At 44.9% G+C, this 27,507-nt stretch overlaps 1 protein-coding gene across 1 annotated transcript; it reads left to right on the top strand.

The window, feature by feature from the left end:
- Window positions 1-4,264: 4,264 nt before the first annotated feature.
- On the top strand, window positions 4,265-27,067 carry LOC135379208 (TBC1 domain family member 12-like). Its single transcript, XM_064612452.1, has 12 exons — window positions 4,265-4,430; window positions 17,991-18,094; window positions 18,661-18,899; window positions 19,997-20,125; window positions 21,412-21,494; window positions 22,521-22,811; window positions 23,519-23,604; window positions 24,578-24,649; window positions 24,701-24,829; window positions 25,423-25,532; window positions 25,595-25,698; window positions 26,104-27,067. Exons 1-12 carry the CDS (start codon window positions 4,265-4,267, stop codon window positions 26,289-26,291), a joined length of 1,701 nt encoding a protein of 566 aa, XP_064468522.1. The 3' UTR covers window positions 26,292-27,067.
- The last annotated feature ends 440 nt before the right edge of the window (window positions 27,068-27,507 follow it).

The following is a 27,507-nucleotide window of genomic DNA, read 5'->3' as shown; positions in this document are numbered from 1 at the left end:
AGCTAGTATATACTTTAACGTTAATTCTTCACGACAAAGACAGCGCTAGTATTTATGAAATGGAGTGTTACATAAACCTGTACGAAAAATAAAACAGCGCTGTCAAGCAAGTCGTTCATGAAATCAAGACCAGCATTAGTCGTGAAAGAAGGTAGATAGGCGGTTAAGGAAACATAATTCATATAATAACAATGAAGTACATAAAACGTCCCACAGGAGCGAGTGCCGTAGACTAATAAAGACTCGACAGGAGTGACTGTGTTACTCGGAGTACTGTAAACCACGCACGATCGCTACGTATACCATATCTAAACAAGCCAGCTGCTACAGCTTGAATTTCTGGAGTCGGCACAGCGGTACGGAGCACCTCGTAAGTTTCAGAAACAAACAAACAAAAATAAAACAGCCTCGAGCGCGTGATTAGGAAATGTTAGCGACGAACAATTAAATCGCGTAAAAACCGCATTCTTTCCGCATAATTGTTTTCGATGTAATGTTCCTTTAGTCCCAAAGAACCAACGCCGAAATGCTGCTGCTCTGTTTGCCGGCATCAGCGATAAAGGGGAGAAATATGACCTCATCATGATATATAGTGTAAGGGTATAGTCGATATCGTCCCATTACTGTTTCTGCCCCCCCCCCCCAATAAAAAATTGAGCCGTCTTGATAACATAACCCGGTGGTGTCTAGAATGGTAGATGATAATAACTTCCGATAAAACCGTCTGCTGCCAAATTACAAACAAAAAGACAACCAGCGATATTTTGAAAACTGACTAAAGTCTACAGGGTATATAAGCTATTGAAGAACGTTGATTGTTTTAAATACTTGGGTGTCATTCTTATGAAAGATCTAAAATGGGATAGTAAGAGGTTGACTGATAACTTCCATTTACTTTTAATTCGATTACAGCCGAATCCGCAAATAACGCCCGATTTTTACCTACCCCCCTTTGTTTTCTTGAATGACATTCAACGTCAGATCGCTGCTGTTAAATATTGTATCTTAACAGCATATAACCATTATCTGCGTTGCACAGAAATATTGATCGCTATCATAAATGACGACGCTGAAGGTCAAACGGCGAAAGAATGCTTGGAAGTCGTAAAACAATATAGAATAAAGGGTAGAACCGATTCTATCAGAGAGGATCGGCAGGTATGCGGGGCTTAGGGGAGAGGCTTGGAGATATCATCTCGCAACTTGGAGAGCCTTCATGAACAGGATGAGATCTAGGTGCCGATAGACGAAGCTATGACAGAGGCGTTATCCCATACTTTGCTCCAACTGCCTTTATCCAGGGGGGGGGGGATGCAGTTGTTACTTGATCTCCTGTAATGTCCTTCCGAAGGTCACACTTTGAACAAAGAAGTCGTTTCGTGCTCTTATCGGGCGATAACTTTTAATTTGCGTTCCTTTCCACTTTTTCTTCCATCCAAAAAAATTTCAGATCATGACGTCTGGTGAAAGTGCGTGTGTCATTTTACCGAATAACGCGAAAGGTTTTGATGTGTGCAATTTGTTTCCCAGAAATAAACTCACATAGACATGGCTCCGCATTCCAGGTATAATGACATCATGATTCCACGTCACCGATGACGCTATAAGGAGAACTCGTTCTGGTTCGCCGGGCAGTGGGGGTCAGCGCCTTGTCCCTTTGCCGCCGTAAACCAGTTTTGCCACACAACTTTCTCCTTTCATCAGTTTAGCCAGTTTCCCCGAAGAATTGGGGATTGAAGGAGCGGCCGAAGCATTACCGAGCCACGGGAAAGGCTTTTTCAGAACCCCGAACAGCAGAGTAGCAGACGACAAAGGAGTGGCAGACAACATTTCTCTAGACCAATCAGCGAGCGTTCTCCCTATAGCGTCAGCGCGAGGTTCCGGGCAGATTACGAGCTGGTACTGCTCTTCACCACCGTTGCGCACGGTCGCTTTTTGCGGCGTACTTTAAATTTAATTTCCGCGATAATTATGACTCTTCTGGTGTAAATTACTTCGCACGGTGCATCTTACTGGCCTATTTAACAGTTTTTTATAGGAAGGAAACAGGGTGGTAAAAATGACTTCTGTGCTGAGGACGAAACCTTGGTAGACAATAAATTTGACGACTCAGCCGCAACTTTCAACCAGCCTTTACTCGCTGCAACACCAATTTATTGTCTTCCGAAGTTTCGGCCTCCGTAAATTACCGCCGCTTCAATACAAGTATGTGCCCACCCGCCCATTTGTTAACAGGTATATGTGTTTACGTATCGGTAGTCCAACTGTATTGAGCCATCTCAGAAAGGGCCTTCAGGGAGGTCTCGCAATAGCCAGGGAAGACGTACAGGGTATATAAGGAAAACCTCTGCTGCGGTTCCACCTTTTCTTTTTATGTGCATCACCACACTGTGTGTTACCTCCGAATAAGCTATTGCATCTAATAGGGCAGTCGGGGGGCCCATGCTCACCGTAACTGTAACGATCGGTGAAAAAAATTGCTGCACATCGTAGTCGGTGCATAACATCCACAGTATACCTGCCATCAACTTTCTTTCTCGTGTGACGAATTATGCCTCAAATAAGCGAGCGATCAAACCGAAACAGCAATGTGGAGAGGAGTCTAAAAACACTTTCCCCTTTCCGAAGGCCAACGCGTGACGTCACCCTGCATGCGGAGCGGAGAAGTACTATACCACGCCGGTCGTATAGCCGCTGCCTTGCATTCCCCGAACGAAACAATGGACGAAGATTGGGGATCAGATCACTTAGACACAGATGGAAAGAAATAACGGTCATCTGCTTTCCTGAGAGTCAGAAAACAGCCCAGGAATGGTACGACATGATATCTGATATGATACCTGACTAATATCATTTGATTTTCTGCACTTGAGATTTTGTGCATTTTATATTGTGTCACCTTGTTTATTTTCTTTTTGGCTACAAATAGCTTGTTTTATAGGTATCAACTCCCTTTTGCTGAATGACATATGTACTTACCCTTTGCTTTCGGTTTGACTACTTTGTTATTATCACAATAACATGTATTTCCGTTTTTCGTCTGCGGCTTAACCTCCACCTTAATATTTTTCTTCTTCTTTTTTTTTCTTTTTTTTTGTCTGAACAATCCTCACAAGACTCGTGTAACGTTGTTATATACCCATGTTTCTTCCTGGGCTGTTCGACAGGGCTTGCCCTCTCAGCCCAATTTTCTGTGTACTTGTACCGTACCATTTCTAAGCAATAAAAAAAATATAAAAATAAATAAATAAAAAATGCACGGTGACGTCGGCCGAGCAGAGAAAGGAAGAAGAAGTACTTCCCATCGATGTTCGGTGGGAGCCAGACTTTTTTCAAATTTCGAAAATCGTTTTTATGATTCCACCTTCGTTTTCGAGTGAGCTATTTCACAATTGTGTTCAGTTCGTGTAAATGATCGTGGGAATACAGCAAGCTCGAAATCCATTTGGTTCCGAAGTTGGTATCGGTAGAAGACCGTGGTCGATTGTGTTGATTTGTTTGCGGCATGTAACAACGCACACCATCGACGCTGTATGTCTAGCTGCCACAGACTACTTCGACGCACAGGCGCATTCATCGCTACTCTTACAATACTACACCTTGCTTTCCGACTGCACTCCGGAGCATTTATCCTGAACCGTATGTTCAAATTTTCCACGAATATGAGAAACGTACTTTCTATTTTGGCTTTAGGCGCCGTTTAGGCGCCGGCTTTAGGGCTTTAGAGAGACAATGTAGTGCATGCCTGCTCCTCTTTTTTAGGGCGAGGGCAGCACTATTTTTGAGCCGTGATGTGGGCAAGCTTACGCTTGTCCCATCCTACAGTTGGCAATACAAAGCGTACTTTCTATTTTGGCTCATCACTCAGCTCATCATTGGCACATCATCATGGGTCATCACTCAGTGCAAGAAGTTCTCCAAAGAACGTGAACAATTAGACAAGGAACTAAGAAAGCTTAGTCACACGCCTCTCACCTTTGCCAAGATAATGGGCAATTGGAATACAAGCTCAGATCGAAAAATTGCACTCAGTGTGCTGTGTGACTTCCTCAAAGAAACGCAAATCGTGCAGAAATATTAGGACAGGTCCACTGAAGAAGAAACTCCGCATGTTGACAATCAGCAGATAGATCCAAAGTGCAAAGGATGATCCTCCTGCGATCTATAAATGTAATAATCAACAAGCTACCTAATCCAGCTAACCCCCTCCCCCCCCAGCCGACATACAAGCGAAGAAGAGGAACATACTCCTCAACTAAAAGAAATGGAGCAGCAGACCCCAAACTCGGGCGTCACCAAGCTCCAAAACGCAGCTACTTCTACTCTACTCTACTACTATTTTGGCTTTAGGTTCCTGACAGTTGACGCACGCGGGGGCAGCGTGTTGGAGCTCGTGAAGACTGCATGCGTGTGCATTGTCACCAAGCAGGGTGAACTACTTATGGAGGTACAGCCACCCTGTGCACAGAGAGACTGCGCAAAGACTCGTGTCAGATAAGTGCGGATCATTCCTGAGCCACGCATTTTGCACGAGATCTGCTTGGAGCGCTCTCATCTTGGCACATATTTTTTCGGATGTTTCACCGTACGGGCGTTCCTCAAATATGTGGCTGCTTACTATTTATGCGCAGCTGTATAGGGTGCAAAGTGCCCCAACCAGATTTGGGGGGATTTGGTCCCAACGGCAAAGGAAAAAAAAAAAAAAAAGGTCCCATCCCAGTCACGCGCGGGAAACTGCCAACGGGGAACTGAGAGTAACCTGGACATATAAATAACCCGATTAGCCTAATAAGAAACTAACCAACGTGCTGCGCTCTCTTTCCACTGCTTATTTCGCAAGCACGAGAAACTCCGGACGCGGGCTCATTTTTTTTTCCGCTCTTGATGAGACTGATGAAGAAAGAAGGAAGTCACTGAAAAGGTTAGCCAGGCTGTATAGGACTGTTAATCATCATTAAATTCTTATCGCGTAACCATCATTAATTTCTTAGGCACTCGAGGCTTTGTAGGTATTCGTCCTTTCTATGTGTGTTCCAGCCTCGGAACATCAATTGACCATCATTTTCCGCTCTTGCCGTTCGGGACCATTTTTGAACTGAACGTGCGAAGCGGACGCGACAAAGTGGGGGGGGGGGGGGGGGGGTATGGTCACGTGGGTCTGCAGAATTCAATAAGCGAGCCAACAGCTAAGACGAAATTCGTTTATCGACCCAACTTATTGTTTACTTCGCTTAATAACAATTTTTTTTATTTTCCGACTCTATAGTGCAAGAAGGTGTCGGTCCTAACACGTCTGTCTAACAAATGAACACGCATCTTGGAGTCCAGAGTCTGGTGCCAAACTTTCTTGGCTGGACACCAAAGAAAGATAATATCTCAACGACGTATCCTGTTGTCAAATGGGACATGTTGAGACACCCGATTGTGTAGGAACGCAGATAATTCCTGATAACACCGACTATCTTTAGTATATATACTCTGACGCGCAATTAAGCAAACGCCAATTAGCACACTGTGCCGACCAGTTCAAGTACCTTGTCGAGTTGGTGATGGGAAAAAGGAAGGCGTGTACGTAGCATGTTGTCCTGTGGACCCCCCCGCGCGCGAACAAGCATTTGCCCGAATGTTGGCCACAGATTTCTCACCTATACGTAGGGTTCCGCGTTGTTTTAATCGAAAAAAACGCCGAAAAACATACGCCGGGTAAGTTTTCCTTCATTCGGTTTTATTCGAAAAACATCCAATACAGGGTGACATTCCAGGAACGATGACAGAGATAAATTTCTGCACATGCCCAGCAAGGTGTCGATGCTGATAAAAAAATAAAAGAAACATACAGAAATATGATGGTTGTGAAAAACGTCCGTTTATTTTTTCTTTCTTCATTTCTGAATCAACGCGTCCTGGAGTAGCCAGTCCCGATTTTTTCTTTTACAAATCAATCAATCAATCCGTTTATTTTTACGTTTTACCGTTTACGCCGTGTTGAAAGAGCGCGGTGCGGAAATTACGTTGTGATTTCTATGTGCCGATAACTGTCGGGTAAAGCATGTACACGCCAGGAAAAACACCGAAAAACGCCGATTTCGTGAAAATCAAGAAAATATCGAAAAACGTACGCCGAATCCGCCGAAAAATAAAACCCGAAAATGCGGAACTCTACCTATACAATGGAGCAATCGCTACCTGCAATTACCTACGACTTTGAAGACGACAACAATGTCCTTCGTAGCGACAGTCCAAATGTCGTGTCCTTAACAAGGTTTCACAAGGATAACAAGGTTTCCTCCGTGTGTCGCATCAATTAGCCCTGATGGCGTCCTGCGTATAGGCATACAGTGAACTCTCGTTAATATGACCCCCGATAATCTGACATACACGCTTTATACGACCATACTCCTCCTGGGGAACAACAATGCAGTGAAACCTCTGCAAATCCCCCGCCCCCGTTAATATGACAATTCCGCATTATGACCAATATTTTCGGGAACGACCACGGTCATAATAACGAGGGCTCACTGTACACAATACGGTGTAGGAGTTCCAAACTGAATAGTGACTAATTTTCTATGCGCATTAATTACCAGGTTAGAACAAAGTACGCAGCGATTGTACATGGCCGTGAGGCGTGCGTGCCGTTTTAAAAAAAGTAATTACTAAAAGTTACTACACAATGGAATATGCGTAGGAGCCTTCGTTTTCGGGTTAAACCCGATTTTTCACCACAGTCCCCCCCCCCCCCCCCCCAACAAATTTTCGAGAATTCGGGTAAAACCCGATATCTACCCGAAATCGTTGCGGTCCTTCTTGTCGTTGGCTTGTCGTGAACTTGTCGTTCTTAGTAAACCGTGGGAAAAGTGAATCATGATGTCAGCGAAGAGAGATACAGTCAAACTCCTTTACAACAAAACTCTGGGGACAGCAAAAAAAATTCGCAGTAAAGGTATTTTCGTTAAAAAGGATGTCTATTATTGGACCCATAGGCTCCAGCGGGACCGCAAAAAAAATTTGCTGTAGTGGTATTTTCGTTAAAAAGGTGTTCGCTATAAAGGAGTTTGACTGTATTTGTGACAACCTCCTTTGTCCTCCTTTTATAAATCCCCTCCTGCAGGAGTGAAAGACGAGCTTGTGCGGAGCTCGGGCAAGTGTTTGAATACCGCGGTCATTCACTATCCCGCAGTTCCGAGCGAAAAATATAAAGATTCTTCTCGTGCGTATTAAACAGCGATCGTATAGAGCCCGATTTTTACCACCTCGGTATTTAAAAAAAAAATCATAAAACCCGAAAAAGAGCCCTAAATATATGCGTCATCCGTCTGGAATCCTGGCATCATCGACACAAACGGATGGTTCAAAATCCAGACGAATGCCGGCACAGTTCCCCTTGAAGTCGGCCCAGGACGCACACTAATCCCCCCTGTCCCCCACTCCTTTCTGCTGACCTCTCTCCATCTATCCACACCTGTACGTCGCTCATATAGCCACAGTTGCTTCGCGGCGCTAACACGGAATTTAAAAACAAAAGAAATTTAAGAAAAAAAAACACCTTCCACGTTATATCTAGGGAGTGACTTTTTCGGTTTACAACGTTACACATGTTGATCGCATCGTAAAAAATAGAAGACGGGGCTTATCCAACACCAAACTTTGCAGACTGGTAGCCATTTGTCTAAACTTTCGTTGGAATTTTTTGTGAGCATTATGGTCCCGCAGAAGAAAAATTAAAAATCGAGCAAAATTTCACTCTATGCATTTTCTATGGCCTATCTCACTCAAAAGCCGCCATTCTCTGCCGTGTGCGCTTCAGTTTCATTTCACCACACACAGGTGGCGCCAGCATACCGAACAAGACTGGGACATGAGGATTGGTGCATAATGTCAGACTCGGCATGTCACATCGTTGTAGGCAGCGCTACCTGTGTGAAGTGGTGTGAATGTGAAGCTGACGCGAGAAAAACTGGCGGTGTTTGCGTGGCGAGATTTTGCTGTACTTTTAATTTTCTTTCTACGTGACCGTAGCGCTTACAAAAAAAATCGAATGAAACTTCAGATAAATGGCTATCAGTCTGCAAAGTTTCGGATGGGGGCCAAACCTACCCTTCTATTTTTACAGTGCGATCGAAATGTGTAACGTTTGCTAGAATTACCCTGTACATAAAGACACGTCTATTGCTACTAAATAATGCACGTGATACTTGATTGGAATTCGGGGAGAAATCGGGTTTAACCCGAAATGGTCTTAAAGGGACGGTCTTGTATACCCCCTGCCCCTCTCATAAAGTGTACCATTCGATTGCCCTTTGTTGAAAATGGAATACTACGAATTTACCCGACAAAACACGCCACAGTTATTAAATAAGAGGAGGGTTTAGCTCGCAAAATCAGACCCGAAATATATTCCGTTTGAAAAAGACCGCCTCCTGATCCCAAGGTTGTGGGTTCGAACCCTGCCGAGGAGACCAGCAACCTGGTGGCAGGGTAGAAGTTGCTTCTGAGATTTCCATCAAGTGGGTAAAATCTAATCCCACGATGATATAGTTGCCTCGAAACGTAAATCGAGTCCAATATACTGTGAACCCTCGTTATTATGACCATGGTCGTTCCCGAAAATTTTCGTCATAAAGCGGAATTGTCACATTAACGGGGGGAGGGGCGGGGCAGAAGATTTGCAGAGGTATCACAGCATTGTTCCCCATGAGTATGGTCGTAAAGCGCCTATGTCAGATTATCGGGGGTCGTATTAACGAAGGTTCGCTGTATTCCAATCCAATATTCGCTCGGAAAATCGCACGCGAATATTCGTATATACAGCACTAGCGTAGTGTTTTTGTGCGTTATAGAGTTTTGGGTTCGTCGTTTTGCGGCTTGTCTGTGCCCTTTTCTTGTTGCGTTTCGCCGTGGCATTTGTCTTTTGATCTGGTTGCGAATTTTCTGCGGATTTTGGAACGTGAAGGGGAGAGATCTTTACCTGAAACGTTCGGTTAGAACGGAGAGCAACATGGGCGTCCGTGGGGCAAATTGCGTTCCTCATTCAAATCAATTTCAATTAGAGTATCTATTACACACTTTTCGATTCAGAGATGACACTGCGCTCACCTGCGCGAACTCAGCCGATAGGTCATTACCTCGGAAAACGGTGAAGGAGCTAATGAGCAATCAACTACCCGAGCCGCCACGCCGTACTCGCCAATTACTCAGTGCCGGTGGCATATTGTGAGGTCTTCATATAAAGCTCGTAGGGACATTTAATATTGGTAAATTTCGAACTGATTGAGCGCCGCAGCACGAAGTTTTAACTCAATTCTCGTAGTCAAAACAACCAAGATGGCGGCGTTGAGAAGGGTAGTTGACATGCTGCTCCCCAGACGGCGACGTGTCTCATATCCTGCCAGCCGGATGGAACTGCAGTTTTCATTTCGTTTTCGTGTGACTGTCGTATTTTGCTCAGAAGTAAGCAACGTGAGGAACAAAATGCCGACGTACTCAGCAGACGACACCCAAAAGGGATGTCGTCTGCTTACTGAAATAACATAACGCGGGCGGGGGGGGGGGGGGGGTCCCCGAAATCCACCCAGAATAAACGTTTAAGAATAAAACATACAAGAATAATCCGCTTAAAAAATACACGGTTAAAAATATATCTCCTAAAATAAACCGCTTACTATTCCCGCTTAGAGATCACCGTTTAATAATCCACCATTAAAAATAAACTGTTTCAAAATCCCCTCACCATCTAGCACGGAGGCGGACTGATTGCAATTTACGCCGGGTTAGATCATGTTATGTTAGGTTAGTTTAGTTTGGTTTCGGTTAGTTTGGGATAGTTTAGGCTAGTTTGGTCCTGTGAGGTTAGTTTAAGCCCCTTGCTTGCAGTTCACCTTGATTTGGGCCATACCACATGACTCTAGCAACTGTAGGGTGGATTTGGGGGGGATTCTGAAACGATTTATTTTTAACGATATATTCTTAACCGTGGATTCCTTAGCGTTTGTATTTAAACGGGGATATTTCGGCGATTATTTTTGTGCTTTATTTTTAAGCGCATATTCTGGGAGATATATTTTTAGCAGTGGGTACTTACGCGTTTATTTTTGAAAGATTATTTTTAATGGTTTCAAACGGGATACGCCCACGCGGGGACGTCTCTGCCTGGATTGACGGATGAATGGATTGCCAGAGCGACATGTCGCCCTCTGGGGAACCGTGTCACAACTGCGATTCACAACACCGCCATCTTGGCTGTTTTGACTACGGGAACCTCACGTTTTGCGCTATAACTTTGCGTTGCGGTGCTCAATCACTTCGATATTAACCACGATGGAATGTCCTTATGAGTTTTATACGTAGGCAACACATCGTACCACCTGCATTGAGTAATTGGCGAGCACGGCATGCCGGCGCGGGTAGACTTTTATAGGGTAACACCCTGTATACATTTGTTAGCGGCAGATAATGACAGGGAAGTTTGTCATCATGGACAATGAGAAGCAATGCAGAAGAAACCGGTAATAGTGAAAGGGAAGACCAAGCAGAGATCTGAAGGTTTGAGCGAGGAAGTGAAATTGCTAAATGAAGCCGAAGGACAATATTGGAGTGGTTCTTCATTGTGAAAGTGCATAAGATGGATCATCCTGTTAGAACAATCGTCTCGCGAGAAAAGGACGTGGGAAAAGTTGCAAGCGCTTCTCTCCACAATGGTTGAAGGCATACAGGAAAGTGATACGGCAAGCTGATTTCGTTAGATGTAGTCGATGTGTGTTAGAATCTCCCAGATGCAGAATCGTTTTGGTGCCTAGATAGGTGTATCGAAGAATTCGGAGTTTGACCCCCCTCTCTGTGTCTGGCTACGCCAGTGTCTCTGTCGACAGCAGATGCTTAAACAACATTTATTTGCCTCTATGAGTTAACAACACTTTCCCAGAAGTAGTGTCCTCTCATGTTAGACTTTAGTCGAGCTCACCGGTGAAGAACCAATGAAAAATACATTGGCTGTTCACTGGATGCATTGGCATGCCTCTATGACGGCTGGTCATTGTAGTGCCGGTGTACCACCAATCATACATAAACATGACAAAAGCATTAAAATTTGCCTTGCTCAATGGCTCAAGACAGCTCAATGGCATATATATATATATATATTTGATTTCAATAGCGCCAAGCAGGTGCCAATAATGCCGTTGAAAGGCCAGTAACTGGCTCGCGAATGGTTTCCTTGGGCCTTCATTGGCCCGGTGAAACCGCTCTGGGGCCAACATTGGACCGATATTGCGTGCTGCCTGGGTCACTTATAGTCGGGGTTCAACTAACAGGCAAGAAATTGGAAAAGTCTAGCACTCGCAAGTGAATAAGATAAGTATTTAAAGAGATTGAGACATTCAAATGATTCATTTTACTATAAAAAAAACAAAAACAAACAAAACTTCTTACTTTTGACAAAAGTTATTTTCCTAGTTTAATGTGACAAGCATATATTATAAAGGTCCCTTCAGTACTCGATATGCCGCTCTTATTCTGCCTCCACTTTGGAATGCTTTGGAAGACCGCCAGCAGCTGCTGTGGTGAGGAGACGGAAGTTGACCTTCGAGAAGCAATGCTGCCACACGCGTCATAGGCCTCGAAACCGTGATTCTTCCGCGTATGAGATCACATTTACATAAATTCGGTAGGATATTCTCAAGACATGAGATTTTGTCTAGCGGTTGATAACATCTTTAGGATTAGTTCATTTTCGCCACGTTTATTTGCCTTTTGTTTCTGCAGACGGCAAAATGTATTTCTATATACATATATTTCCCCAAACTAGTTCGAAATAACGCATGTCCGTAACCGTGTATTCACAAGAGCGACAGCTTCACGGAATATTCTAGTGGAAGAAAAAGCGAAAACACTTCTCACAGAGCCGAAGTTCCGCCCCCGTACGGAATATGGGGAGTGGCGTACTGCGCATTTAGCAGACGACACTTGGCAGACGACACCGTCAGAGTGTTATCCTGTCGTCTGCTACCGAATATCTTGTGGCTGTGTAGCAGGATATTCCCCACGGCAAACAGTGTACGTGAAGACACGACTTTGAGCGCTCACGCTCACGCGACAGCGGAAAGCTATGAGGCTTTTCGCATCTTCGGCGCTTCTGGGGGAATATCGCTCGTGTGAATAACACGGTAAAAACATAAAAAAAAGAAACGTCTCAGGTGTGTTCGGGTTTTATTATCGGGTATACGCTCAGATTTTTCTTCTTCTTCTTTATGGACAAGGCCACATTTTACGACAGCAATGAACTTCTTCCTCGCAGATACTGGCCGTGACACGGACTTTTTTTTTCATTTTGCTCGTTATTATGTACATTATGTGTGCGGAAACCATGTCTTCAATGAAGCAGATGATGACGGGAACTTCTTTTCACCAAAAGAAGCAGTGGTTGTAACTGCCCTGCAGGCTTCATGCGAACGAATTAACATATACTTTATGGCAGGATATCAGTTTGCGTACCGTCGGTCGATGTCTTATCTGATCAGGCTTGCCACCTACGTCACAGTCGCCTGTGTCAGCGTATAGTTGTTTGCTCTTTCGCGTTTCCTCTCTGCAGCGCAGACGACAAAGTTCGTTCGTTCGTTCGCTAGATAGCAGACGACGGAATTCAGTCTCATCTGCTTTTTTACTTCTGCTTTCGTTCGAGATTACCTTTGAAGTTTGTGACGGGGAGGTATCCCTTTCGCTCTCCACAAATGCAACCACTGCAAAACAGCACTTTTGGCATGTTTCAAATCGGGAAATTAATATTTGCCCGTGTGGGAGATGCTTATATAGTGATTGCAACAGACACTCGTCATTGTGTCGTTTTCGTAACGTTTTGCAAAAGTAACCAATGCCCTCTCCAGGGATGTCCCCTTTGCCAGGGTCAAAATGAACTGCAATTTCGTTTTCTGCATCATCTAATAAGCCCACATTATAAAAATTAAAGCAACAAATCGAGTTGACAACAAAAAGGATCAGGACCTCATGCAACATACCTTATTTACTAATATACCTGGTGTTTATCACAATCTCCCAGCTGAATAATTGATCAACGCTGGAAAAACTTTCTTTTTTGGTAAACACCCTCGAGACATCTGCAGAGAGCTCACTAGAGTTCCTCATTTGCATACGCTGATTAATTAAACAAAAATCCCTTACTTCTAAGTTCTACTTCGGGTCCTTTTCAGCACCTGTACCGTAGGGATCGAGAACTTCAGCAAACAATACAAAAACTAAAATAAAATAACGTAAAAATGCACAATGACTGTCAGTGATTAGCTGATTACATTGATTTATACATAGTTCTTGCGCGGAGTAGCTCAGCAATACGCTCTTTAGCCCATCTATCCCAGCTCTCACACACCGGGTTGAGGGAATATAATGTTCTCCTTCTGACCAATGGACCGTGAGCGCTGTGCACCAGCCAGGTAGAAGGAATATCCAAGTGTCACTGGTGTCACTTCGGCTGTTCCTTATCTCCCGTTTGAGGGAAGATAAGGCACAGCTTCACCTGGGGATCCAGGGGGATGATCACGCAATACGCTACGATAGTACATCTCTGCGCATGAGAGAAAGAAAAGGGCTCGGCCGTTGTCGGCCTCACAGAGGTGGGCAACGTCAAGACTGACGTCCTGGGCCGACTTCTAAGGGAACTGCCAGCGAAAGAGCGTATATCGCTGCCCTACTCTACGTAAAAAAAAACATGTGAACCGAAACCAATTAATTACTCGAAAAAATCACTAGGTGTCGACGCGTTCTTTTTCTTTTTTTTTTCTGTACTATTTTCCGCCGAAGGTCCCGATCTGTGGCCGATGCCACAATGATGTCACACTTTGCGTGTTTTTCCTTTATCTTTTGGCAAGGCATGATATCATCCTGTTTACCCTGAAGACTTGGACGTGGAATGCGCAACTGTTTCCGACGAACAAGGCAGATCGGGTCAACATTTTCAGCCTTGTAACAAAACAACTCCCTTCGCTAATCTAGCTAAATTTCAATGACGCAGTTTTTCTTTCTTTTTCTTTTTTTTTCAGCCACTCTCGTGAGCAGGCAGCGCCACAAAAGATCGGGCAGGTAAAAGTACATAGGCTAAAATCAAAATGACAACAGTAATAATAAACTTACGCATAGGTCCTCATCGGAAGCCATTCCTCAGCATTTCAGTTCAAACTACAAGAGAGAACGATGGAAAGTAGATGTTTATGATTGAAGAATTCAACTTCTCATCGCGACAGGGTTTGCTGAACTATCCTCGCGCATCGCACCCGTATAGCACTCCACTGTATCTCATCTCTGCTTACGATGTACGTCTCACGTTGCTTCATCCTGAAGCATTACTTTTCGTACAATGAAGCTACTTCCGTCCCGAGCGGGTATGGGAGCTCACGTCCATACGACTGAATATAACGCAGGATTGAATATAACCGTGCAACGTCTGGTGCGTTTACACAAACAGCTACTACATTTACTACACTTACAGCACATTTACGAAAAACCGCGCGAGAGCGAGAAAAATGTCTATAGATTATTCATTGCCCACCTAAGCGTTGCATATAATCACAGCGGACACACGGAACGGTTGTCCTCGATTTAGTTATTCAACATTGATTGGAGTTGGTCACAGCGCTACGCGTAGCAGCTGCGCCTAGCCACATTATGTTCAGCGGATGCTAAGTGGATGCACAAAGTACTCGATGTTTATCTTTAGAGATAAGCACGAACCTTTCTGTACAATCGCGCCGATAGAGTTGAACCGATGAACCAGAAAAATCGCAGACGGCAGATGACCTCGAACGAGCGCAGTGACACAGCACGATGACAACGCGAACGCTCGAGAAAGCTGAACGGAAGCGTTTCGCATTCGTCATCTTGTCTGCATTCCGCTTCTCCGACGTTGCTATTTCTCGTCAGCAGTGAGAATATCTTAGAGAACTGCTTCTTTAAATGTTTGGTGTATGTTTGCGTTCGCCTCAGATTAATAAAGCTAGCTTTTTGTTTCAGTGTTTACGCCTTCTGCTCTTCCGTGAATGCCGAATGTATGGCTGGAAGTGCGGAATGTAGTGAAGAAATTGTTCACTCGTAAAATTAGATACAACAGTAAAATGGTCAAATTGATGTAACTCTTTCCAGTTAAATGCGAGCGAAATAGTTTACTACGCTCTGTTTGCCATTTTCGACACAAGGGGTGCGTAGGTGCTTGAAGAATGATGGCTGCCTTGTGGGTGGTGTTGGTAATATCGTGTATGCCGACAAAGAGCATGATTTTTTCTGTCGTCAACTTGTGTAAGACGTTATGAAAAAAACATGCTGTTCGTTCTTAATAGTTATGGTTTGTATAAGCTTTAGCATTTCCCTCTATGATGTAATGTTTCTTTGCTTGAGCCGTTCGCAAGCGGCGTCGAATTTTAGGCTTAATATGTTTGGCTTTTTTAGTGTTTATATTTCTCGTGTATTTCTGGTCATTGGCTCGAAGTGCATGCGGCGTTCTTACAGCGTCATCAGATCGAGTTAGATGGTTGTTAAGATTGTAAGTTAGACTTTGTACAACTTGAGCTTGAAGCGTCAGCCAGTTTCACTTACGAGGAAATGTGTCAAATTTTTAACAAGTGCGTAAGGGTTTTATTTTTTAACATTCTCATTGATGTAGTCCTGCTTGCATCCTTTCCACAGGTGTGGGTATGTTGCATATGGAGCCGTCTTAACTTGGATTTTGACAGAGTTCGACGCACGACATGCTACTATGATAGTCCATTTCATGATGTAGGCTTGTTTATCGCATTTCTGTAGCCAGACAAGTCATGTAAAGTTGATAAACGGCACACCTTTGATTGGCAGTATGTTGATTTCATTTCAAGTTGTTTTTACGGATGTTTTTCAATACAAACTCTGTTTCGTGTACACTGATTTGCATATGGCAACATGAGTGCATATGAGAGAACTGATGTTCTGAGGCTGGAACAACATAGAAAGGACAAATACACACAAAGCCTCAATTTGCCTAAGAAATTAACGATGAAAGATGAAAGTCACTGAAAAGGTTAGCCAGCTGTAGGACTCGAACCCTTTCATCTTTCATCGTTTTCATCTTTCACGAGTGCATATTTTTTATCAAGACCACTGCAGAAGTGAGTTTACATGTTTTTGTCAATATCAGGTACTGATTTGCGCAGTGAAGCCCATGGTTTTTATTTTTACAATAACATTATTTATGCAGAAAAAGGTCCCACAATACAATGTCATCATTATTAAAATTTTGTGGAAATATTTCATCACTGGTGCTGGGCTTTGTGGAGCTCTGCATTTAGGAATTCAACATTTTTCAGATATTTCGAATACAATTTGCATGCTACCAATGGGCTGCTTCGCCAGCCAGAAAAAAATTGACATATACTTAGAGTTTAAGGCAATAGGACAAGCCTGATACAATCTTGCACTCCTGCAATGGACAGGCTATAAATGACAGGTGACACAGCAAAAACTGTTTTTTTTTCTTTGGTCCAGTTTCATTGTGAGCAAGCACTTCCTTGTCCCAAGGATCATGTTTGTGAATGGACAAAAAAACTCACATTTATGTAGAAGCAGTGGTTTGAAAGGCAGGAATCCTTACCCGAAATTTGCCCCTTCATTTCAAGATGTTATTGTAATTTCTGGGGAAGGACTTTGACGTCGACGTTCAACTTGGGCATGCGTGGTTGACATTTATTTTTTAACGCACGAGAGGCAAAGAAATAAAGACGATGACGCAGCAAATTGTGTCATCCTCCTAGTTTCTTTTTTAAACGGTCACTTTCGCACATTGCCGCGCTTTATTCCTTCTCCGTGTATGTTTTAGGCTGATCGTCCTGGTTCTTGACTAGCTCGATCTAGTCATTGTTGCATTTGTGCCAAAAAATGCTATAGTTGTGCTCAGCCTCAGAGCAGCTGTTATAGGAGAGCTTTAACATTTTCTGTTCAATTGGCAACGCATACAAAAATACTCCCTCGCGTTTTGTGTGCTATTCTTTCACACGTTGCTTTATAGTTTACTGCGGCATTTTCAAAATGTAATCTTACGTGTTTGTCCACAAGAAAGAGCGCATGCTATCACGATAAAAGGCAGTGCATGCCTTCGCTTTTGTGGGGATGTGGCAGTGATGCGCTCGAGCAATGCCCTCCGCTGGTTTCTGCAATATTTTTGTTTCGTTAGGTGCATTTCTTCACAGAGAGGGGTCTCTAGTAGCGGCACCCCATATTTCATTCTGTGCAGCACTCGAATGCGTTCTGTGACAAAAGGATCGCAAGGTGTGGCAACATGCTGCGGAGCTGCTTTGCACTTGGCAAAATTTTTCTTTTCAGACATTGTACCTAATTAGACCCTGAAGTTTTCGGGTTTTATATTTTTCCAAATTCGGGGGGTAGAAATCGGGTCGATAAGTCGATGTAGAAAATTCACGCAAATTCGGGCCGAAAAATTACCATCAGACCGAGTTCGGGGTGAAATCGGGCATTATCGTAGAATAAACGTTCACTGGTACCGTTTATCCAGAGTGCCAGAAGTAAAGGGCCAGTCGCATGTTTTGTGAGAAACTAGTATGTCGATGCCTCGAGGTGCCTAGCCTAGGTGCAGTTTTGCAGGTAGAATTCGGGTTTAACCGGTGATAGGTTCAGGTGACCGGGTAGATAGGTGAACCTCAATTCGGGGTGCAAATTCGGGGAAAAATCGGGTTTAACCCTAAAACACCAGGGTCTATGTATCTTCTAGACGCCAAAAATGTCGCAGCATAGCGTACGTTTGTACGGACAGTTTTTGGGGAACGTGTGAAAGAACAATGCATCAAACGTGTTTCCAGTTAAAGGGTTAAATACTCTTGATACAAGAGAGTGATACGAAAATGATAGTGGACAATTGTGACAAAGTGTTTTGCTTTTGCGTACAGAGCAAAGGATGCCCAGACGGCGTTCTTCGTGGCGATGGGCTGTAGGCGCTAGGCTGTGAGGCCCAAACGCACGACTGCGGCTGCCCACGGCGGCACACAACGGGGGCCGCTGGGGCCCACTGCCCCTGCACAGTGGGGCGCCTGCCCTGCAGGGGCGTGTTCAGGTGAAGACTCCTTTCTTTCTTTCTTTCCTTAAGATGAAAGATGCTGCACTGCTGTATCAGTGCTGGCATGTTTTTCACACTGAATGGGGGGGGGGCTTGTTTCTTCAGTGACTGCATTCGTGAAAATTGCTGCTATTTAGAAACTAATTATTGAGCTCCGTGGCAGTTTGAAAGTCACACAAATTAAACTTTGCGCGTTTAATTTTATCTCCATTCTATACTGACTGCTTATTCGAAAGGATACTTTTCTTGATGTTGATTGGTACAACCCTGTATCCATGCAGATGACGGCAAACGAGTTTGAAATACACTCTCGAAACTCGACCACATAGCTCGCTCTTAGCCAACCACGGTCCCGAATGCCATTGTTCTGCCCCCCCGATTGGTTAAAAGTGGGAGGCGTACACTTTTTGTGACACTTACGTAAATCAGGAGTGTTATCGTTCTGTGCAACGGTTGGCCTTTCCTGTGCTATGTGGTGGTGGACTTGCGTTTTAAGAGTGTAGACCGTAAACGTTAGAGGCTCCCTTCGAGCCGCTCAACCACCGCTTCTTGAACTCGCTCAGGGAAGCGGCCCAACGCTGGACGGGTCCTTGGAGGCATTGCCCCTGGTATACAATGCATCCTCCCGACAGATACTATTACGAGGGGGAAATGGCACTGCCTCTGAAGAGACTCTTCAAGCCCCAGATACTTCGTCCTTGGCCAGTAGCCTCTCGTCTGCGAGCACGGAGCTGTCGGCCTGCCCCTCCGACGAACTCGACGGCCCCAGGGGCAGGACTGGTCTCTCGGGTATATTCTCTAAGTAAGCCCCGACGGAGAAAGTCCCTCATCTCGCTATTTATTACTCCCGTCATTGCAGTTTTCTTACCGTGTATTAGTGGAACGTGAAGAAAAAACAATGTACAAGTTTCCGGCGATGCAGAATCAAAAATAAAAAATAACAAAGACGGTTAAGAGCATCAACTGTTTACTATATACATAAAAACAAGACTTTCGTGCAGTAGGCTGCACTTCTTCAGGTTTGAGGACCTGTTACAAGTGGTGACCAGTGACCACTTGTAACAAGTCCTCAAACCTGAAGAAGTGCAGCCTACTGCACGAAAGTCTTGTTTTTATGTATATAGTAAACAGTTGATGCTCTTAACCGTCATGTATTAGTGCTGAGCGCACGTAAGGTGCGGTGAGAGGAGGAAGTGCTCCTGCCTCTTGTTTTGCTGGAAGAGTGACGAAATCCGGGCTTGTTGGTGGTGAGACCATATTGCTGCAGAGCGCTATAAAGACGAGGACTTAAGGAAGAACACAACACATGCGCTAACTTCCAACACTTGAATGAAATTTGTCGTACCAGCTGCTTAAACGCTCCCGGCCACCTGCTTTGGTTCCTTCTACTTTTACACGTGTCGAGGTACGTCAGCTCCCTGTCAGATAAAGCAATGGAAGGAACACTGACACAGGCCTGACCCAAATCCTTATTTGTTTGGGCCTCTATAATCTGTCTAGCTGTTCTGTCAATTAAGGATTTGGGTCAGACCTGTGTCAGTGTTCCTTCCATTGCTTTATCTGTACAGGGAGCTGACGTACCTCGACACGTGTAAAAGTAGAAAGAACCAGCGTTTAAGCAGCTGATACGACAAGTTTCATTAAAGTGTTGGAAGTTAGCGCATGTGTTGTGTTCCTTCTTAAGTCCTCGTCTTATAGCACTCAGCAGCAATATGGTCTTGTTTTACCTTTCTTCCCCCCCCCCCCCCCCCCCCCCCCCGCTTTGACCTTGATGCTGGTGACGACCGTCTTATCACAAAGAAGGCAAAATAAATGAAGGCAGGGTCACTTCCTCGTGTTATCGTGTCGGTTCAGCTCCTCAATCTTTTTGTGACACACTTGTGACACCCTCTCACCCAGGGGCCTCCTGTCATGGAAGGTGAAAGGCGGTGCAGGCGATAGCTTGCCTCGAGGTTCGTCCCCAGTGCGCTCCGACGGTTGCTGTGTTCCGAGCTCAACCACAGCACTCATTCTTGAGCAGAGACCAGCGTGAGTCGTCCCCCCCAAAGGGGGGCTTCAAGTGACTAACGCCCCTGTCAGCAGGACTAATTTAGTGTCACTTACTGGCATTCGCGTGCTGTCACACCACATCATTTAGTGACACTCGGCAGAAAGTGCATTAACGATTTAGTGAGTTCCCCAAACTCACTTCACTTTTGGGCTTACAAAGTGTGCAGCCTCGAGGGCAGGGCACTTTGTGGCGCGGGTAAAAATGTCGAGAAAAAGCGAGGGATTCTGACAGTACAGTATTTTTAAACGAGTATTTTTAGCAGTGTGTTTTATTATATGTAAGTACGGTGTGAAACGGTACCACAAACATGTCATTACTCTCGTTAACAGCTTGTGAGAACTTCGCGGTCTCGGCGTCGTCGGTGATCCGATGGCGGCCATTTTTGTTGGGGCGCATGTTTGTGGCCAGTTTGTTTTGAACATTTGCAGAAGGTGTTTCTGAATCAAAGAGAGACATTCAGAGAAAGGAATTGTGGCGCACGCCTAAAAAGTTTGCCGCCGTTTATTCTTAGCCGCCGTGATTGTCATCACTGCGGATGTGGCACTTACTTAAGCCACGTAGCAAACGCGTAGTGAAAGTGACAGTCAGTGAGTGACAGACAGGGAGTGCACTACATGAAAGTTACACTAAATCATCCCGTGTAACTGGGGTAGTAAAAGTGTGGATGTAATTCCGATAGTATTTGAACCCTAAAACGGGCACCCAAGGAAAGGTAACGGAAACGAAAGATCTTTCGTTTCCGTTACCGCCTCCGTTGCTGTCCCAAATATTTTTTCGGTTCTGCTTTCGATACCACCATTGTTGTTTTTGTTCCGTTTAGGTTTTCAGTACCGTCCCACCCGCTCCTTCTTACTTATTTTTTTTAGTAAGCTTTGAGGCCGTGACAAAACTTAATACCTCTGCGTATATATTCTGAATTTTATATTGAGGACCTTAGTATCAAAATTTGAGTGCTCAAGCTAGGGGTGCGTCGTATAAGCGAGTAAATACGGTATATACTCCAGTTTGATAGTTTTTATTTTAGTTTTAGTTCCTCGGTTAATTTCAGTTCACTTTATTCAGTTTATTTCATAAATTTATCTAAACGTTAAGGTAAAGGATTTAATATTTCTGCTCTTGCAGTACCCAAATTATTGCTGTAAATTATTTTCATTTTTTCTTTCCGGTATTCTGAGTTTATGATATCTCAAACCATTACCTGCTACATTTCCGGTAGAATACCATTTCCGTTTCTTTTTACCATTTCTCTAACCCTTCCCTGCAGGCATCTGCCAGCCAAGTGTCCTGAGGAAGAGCTGCGTCATCGTCAGCAGTATGAAGCAATGGTGAAAGCTGCACGGCAGAAGGGTATGCGTGGTTGACTGAGTTCTGTGGAAACTCAATGGATGAAATGCTATGCAAAATGAAAGTCTGACCTCTCGTTCATTTTGCAAAGCTCCTCTATCCACTTGATGAAGGAATGTGTCACCAAGTTGTTTGAGCCCCAGGAGCTCTAATTACTATCCTGCGTAATGTGTAACAAAGCCAGACTAATCTCTCCAGATAGGAGACTTGCAGTAGCTCCAACCATAAACTAAGACAAGCCAACCAGAAGTCATCTGTGTAATAGGCATCTCTTACTAGCGATAGCTCTGGGTTACACTATTTTGCGTAGCCTCTATTTAGTGCAGCACATTTGATCCTGTCAGGCCTCGGTTGATCACATGTGGAATAATGCTTCCACTTCACTCGGAACCTGGCTGGAATACATAAACTGTAGTGGCTGCATATTTAGGGAGTGACTCTTTTGGGTTAATCCCGATTCCGCCCAGTTATTCCCCCCCCCCTCCCGAACTGACCTCCGACCAATACGGGTTAAACCCGATTTCTCCCCGATTTTCAGTCACTATGAAATCCTCGAGTGACGTTTCCACTAAAGACGAACAAAGGTCGCCACGCGTAACGCATGTAAGAATGGGTCGATTACGTTCCCAGCAATACATCCATGTGTGTTCAGCACTGTCCATGCCTTCAGGGATTACCGCTGGAAGGTCACGATTCCACAAAAAAAAAAAAGAGAGAGAGATTAGGAAAGGTCTTAATAAAGAAGAGTAGAAACAGAAACACCAGATAACACCCGAAGGCACAATTATCGCCAGATTTCTCCCCGAATTACAGATTCAAAAATAACGCCCGACTTTCACCTCCCCGAATCTGAAACAGGCATTCAGCCCGAAAAAGTCACTCCCAATGCATATTGTGTGTGTTCTAGGAAGTCGTACCGTTAAAACGCTGTCCGAAGAAGCAGCACCCGGTAGTCAGACTTCCTTCCAGGTCTGCCCCCTCGCAAACAAAGCCGTACCACAAGACGGAACAGGAATTTGTTTGTCGCAGAACTGAAAGATGCCCAAGCCCGTCGAAAGCAGGAAGAACGGCGCAGACAGCAAGAGGAGGAGGTCGCAAACGCAACCCGAGTTTGGGTCGCGCAGGTGCTTCCGGTGTGGGACACGACCCACACCACTCGCCGCACTCGAGATCTGTGGTGGCAGGGAATTCCGCCGAGCGTCCGCGGCCGTGTCTGGAAGTTGGCCATCGGGAACGACCTTAACATCACGGCCGAGCTGTACGAGATTTGCGCATCGAGGTCGCGCGAGATCTGGCGGAAGGGCAAGACTTCGGACGAAGGTAGGTGATGTCTGCGTAGGTGACGATGCATAATGCTTAGAGCCTGAAGTTCAGGGGTAAAGCATGTGCCCTAAATTCATGTGAATATCGGGTAAATGTCGGGTAAACCAGCTTGCTCTAAATTCACGCGAATGCGGGTGGAAAAAACGTCCGGTACAGTCAAACTCCTTCGCAACGAAACTCAGGGGACAGCAAAAGAAATTTGCAGTAAAGGTATTTTCGTTAAAAAGGTGTTCGCTATAAAGGAGTTTGACTGTATGCGAAATTCGGGGAGAAACTCGGGATCTGCCAAACAAATATGTTAGCGCATTCCTACAGAAATCCCAGTGAGGGGAATTTGACGGGTAAGTATCGGGTAAAATGTGCTCTAAATTCACGCGAATTCGGGCGGAAAAAAACGGTCCGTATGCTAAATTCGGTGAGAAATCGGGCTCTGTTACTCAAAACTAACTGTACTGGCTTCGTACAAACAGCGATGTAACTGCCTCTGCTGCCAAACAAGTACGTTAGTGCATTCCTACGGACATCCCAGCGAGCGGAATTTGACGGGTAAAAATCTGGTTTCACCCTAAAGAGTCTGCTTTCGATTCGGGGGCGCAAATTCGGGGAAGAATCGGGTAAAGCCATAAAACTTCAGGCTCTAAAAATAATGCCGTCCCGACGTGCGTGCCGCTGTGACTTAGCCTCTGAGGCCCCGCTGTGTGCAGGTGGACCGCTCGCACGCGAGAGCTCGGCCCATCTCATACGTCTCGACGTATCGCGGACTTTTCCACAGCTGGGTATCTTTCAAGAGGTATGCCTCTGTTTCCCCTTTCTTTTTTTTTTTTTCCATGCTGCTACACAAGCCTGGCTTTAGTTTGTTTCATTTCTGGGCTCTCGATACGAGGAGAGAGGAGGGCGTACGCCCTCCTCTCTGCTCGAATCCGGGCCGATAACCCTATCGTTCGTAGCAATGGTTGGCGCACGGCGTGCTATGCGGTGAAGCTCTGTTTTTAGATTGTAATGCGAGGTTTTTTGGAGTTTCCTGCTCCTGCTCAGACACCGATGGATGCCATGTATCGTGCACTTGAGGTCTTGCGTTACGTACCCTTGAGGGTCAAACAGTTCAATTTTCCATTTGAACCGAAAACATATTTTCGACGAAAGACACTGAAAAGGTTATTCAGCTGTAGGACTCGAACCCACATCTTCTGGATCACAACATATTTTCGGTTTTCGTTCCGTTCCAGTCGGTACAAAAATAACACTTTTTCTTTTCTTTTTTTTTCAGTTTTTTAGTTTGCTCCGGAACCCTGTGCCCGATATCACCCGACTTTGCCCTGCTTTACGGCTCCTGAACTAAAACCCGATTTTTATCTCCCCCTCTCTCCTCCCCAATTTACAAAAAAAAAACACAAAACCCGGAATAGAGAAAGGCCCTAAATATGAATGAGCCTCTTATATTTCCAGCATTGCGTGACCGCAGATGTACGGCAAGGCCTAGCATTTTCGGATACCCCTAGTATGCGCTTCCAGCGCATCAAGCCCTGATTCGATGCCACTCCTTCTTGTTCAAACAAATCTTCCGTCCTTTTTGACTTTGAATTAACGTGATTACGCTGTATAGTAATTTAATATACCAGAGTTTAAAAGTTGCACGGACCCACAATAAAACGACAACTCTGTTGAACACTCGAAGAACACATCCAGCATCCGAAACACTGACCCAAGCCAATTATTCAACTATATTTGAAAATGAGTTGACATAAATGATTATTGTTCTTCAGTGTGGGCCATACTTTGACGTTCTACACTGCATCTTGGGAGCCTACGTCGTCTACAGGCCAGATGTTGGCTATGTAAGTGAAACAAAGGACTGCGCATAGTTTTTCACAGCGTTGATTCCGCAGGTCCAGGGGATGTCGTTCCTAGCGGCCATGCTGTTGCTCAACTTGGACGTGGTGGATGCGTTCGTCTGCTTTGCTAACCTGCTCAACCGTCCCTGCCAGCTAGCTTTCTTCCGTGTAGATCAGGCCCAGGTACGGCTCGACTACCATAATTTCACGCGTATAAGCCGCAGGACCCGTTTTTAGGAACATTTTGAAATTTTTTCGGGCAGATGAGCCGCACTCGCAGATAAGCCGTGGGCACTACGATGCGATTAATTTGTGCGACAAAGGAGACCATAGAGAAGGCCATAAACCCTGTGGTCCATACTCCGGGGTCAACATAGTGTACAACAAAGAAGGTCGTTCTAGCGTTCTACCAAGATCGGATTGTGCCCTTGTTGCGTGTTTTTCATGGATCGACGGGTCAGTGGCCTTCCAGAAGACACGAATCATTGGCACCACTTTCATTAAAGCTGCTTGGGGGAAGGCACCAGGAAAATCAATCTACTCGAATGTGGACCCATCCCTGTTACACATTGTTTGTGCATTGGAAGGGTGGTGCTGTTCCAGAGACACTGTCGGCCCTTTCATTAAAACCAGCATATTGGGAAAATGCCAGGGAAAAATAGTCATCAGATAAGCCGCGGAGCGTCCGTGAGAAAGAAAATTGCGCATAAGCCGCGGCTAATGCGCGTGAAATTACGGTACATAGTGTCTTTACCTAACCTGTGTTGGTCACGCAGATGAAAGCGTACTATGCACTGTACGACGACTTTTTCCAAGAAAACCTTCCGCAGCTGTTCCTCCACTTCAAGGACCAGAGCCTCACGTCAGACCTCTACCTCGTGGACTGGTAGGGCCGTTGCCGCGAGCGGGATTAAACGGGTTGTTATGGGTCTGTCCTTGTTCGTGTAGGATCTACACGCTCTACAGTCGATCTCTACCGCTGGACGTTGCGTGTCGTGTTTGGGACGTGTTTCTGCGTGACGGCGAAGAGTTTCTTTTTCGATCGGCACTTGGTAAGGCTTTTTCATTACTCAACTTTCAAAAGTTAAAAAGTTTTGACTTGGAGTCGTCGTAACTTTGTGCACTTGGAGTACAATCCACGAGTTTGCGAATGAATTTTATCGACTAAGAGTTGACAGAAAAATATCAATCAGTCTTCCCACAAATCTGTCTTCCCCGGGGTGTGAAAATACATTTTGCCGTTTGACTACCAAAAATCTGCTTTATCCTGGTGTCTGGAAAAGGTTGGCTCCCACGAGTAATGTCCTAAATATGGTATTTAAATGAAGGACGATATATTATTTCGAAATTATTAACCTAAGTATTTGTGCCAAACCTGATGATGTAGTAACCTAAGTAAGCGCAAACATTCATTGTCCAAAACAAAGCCCGGTGCAGAGAGTCTTTGCGGCTTCCAGGGATCTTGCGTCTGTACGAAGAAGTGCTGCTGGGCATGGACTTCATCCACCTAGCCCAATTCCTAACGAAGCTCCCGGAGGATCTGGGCTCGGAAGTGCTTTTCGAAGCAATCGCCGCCATCCACATGTGCGTCAACAGGAAGTCCTTTATGCAGATCTTGGCTCAACACCGGGACGCCATTAGCTAGGGGTCACCATGTCTCGATATGGGCTGAGGTGCTGGGCTCTTTCACGCTGCTTTCACACACATTCCACATTACGTGCTACACTCCCAGACATTGTCAAGAATTCTTTTTGTACCGAATTTGGAGGCAACTCGTGTTTGTTTGGCACTCCATTGAACCGATACCTTTTTACACCCGTTCAGTGAAACCAGCGGTACTTGGGGAAAGGCTTCAAACAACACGTGGCATCATTTCAAAAGTGCATACTACATGGAGTTGATTCCTGTTGAATCAAGTATCACTTTTTGGCATATCAAAACACAGGGATTGGCATTGAAAAACGTGACAGATTTATAGTAGAAGAAAGATGGTATGCCCGTAATGTACACCTACAGGAACTGTCAGGGTATGCGTGTCGAGACTCTTCCCAAGTGACCATCGTACCCAGTATCGAGGCATTCTAGACTGTGGTAGTAGCCATAGGATTTTCTGTCCACACCTGTGGAAGTGGCGACGTCAGAACTGTCCGCAAACATCCAAGATGTCCACTTCTAGTCAGCGCTGGCAGTTTGTGTTGTGGGACGACAGTTACAGTTCTTCACCTGGTGCATGTACTCTGGCCTCCAGAGATGTCCAAAGGACTGCGCCCCTCCTTACTCATAGTTACGGTATTCTCATTCGCTCCATGTTTACTCTCCTTAGGAACTCCTTAGTGGCTCCTTTGGCCACCGTTCAAGGTTTGTACAGCTTTTGCAGGGTTAGCTGTGGATCTGCGTAAACAGTATTTTTATACACTCTGACTGAACTGTTTGTTGTGACGTTGTAGATAGGAAATGTACAGAGGGGTGCGATGTCAGTTTGCAGTCGGATTTCCGACTCTGAATGGCTGCCCATTAAAGTTTCCGAGCTTGAGCTTGTTTTTTTTTTTTTTTTTTTTTCCGTTTCTATGTGTCACAAGAAAATTTTTCTCTCCTTTCCGTTCTACCGCGTCCGTCTGGACGCTGCCGTACAAAACAACTTTTATTGCTTTCCTTACAAGGAATGTTAGGGCGCCAATTGTGGCTGCAGTCTTCCACGCTAAGGATGCGACAGAAGTGGAACTAGTCTCATTGCTAACAGTTATCTAAGGACTAGAATGAGTATAGTGTGTGTTATTCCAATGTGGTTCAGGCATCTGCGAAGATGCGTTTAAATACTGGATGGAACATTTAATCAAAGCACGCAGAGTTAGTAGTGGTTG

The sequence above is a fragment of the Ornithodoros turicata genome, chromosome 1 (genome assembly GCF_037126465.1).
Source record: "Ornithodoros turicata isolate Travis chromosome 1, ASM3712646v1, whole genome shotgun sequence".
In the NCBI taxonomy this organism is placed as follows: domain Eukaryota; kingdom Metazoa; phylum Arthropoda; class Arachnida; order Ixodida; family Argasidae; genus Ornithodoros; species Ornithodoros turicata.
This window is presented reverse-complemented; position numbering and strand designations above follow the sequence as displayed.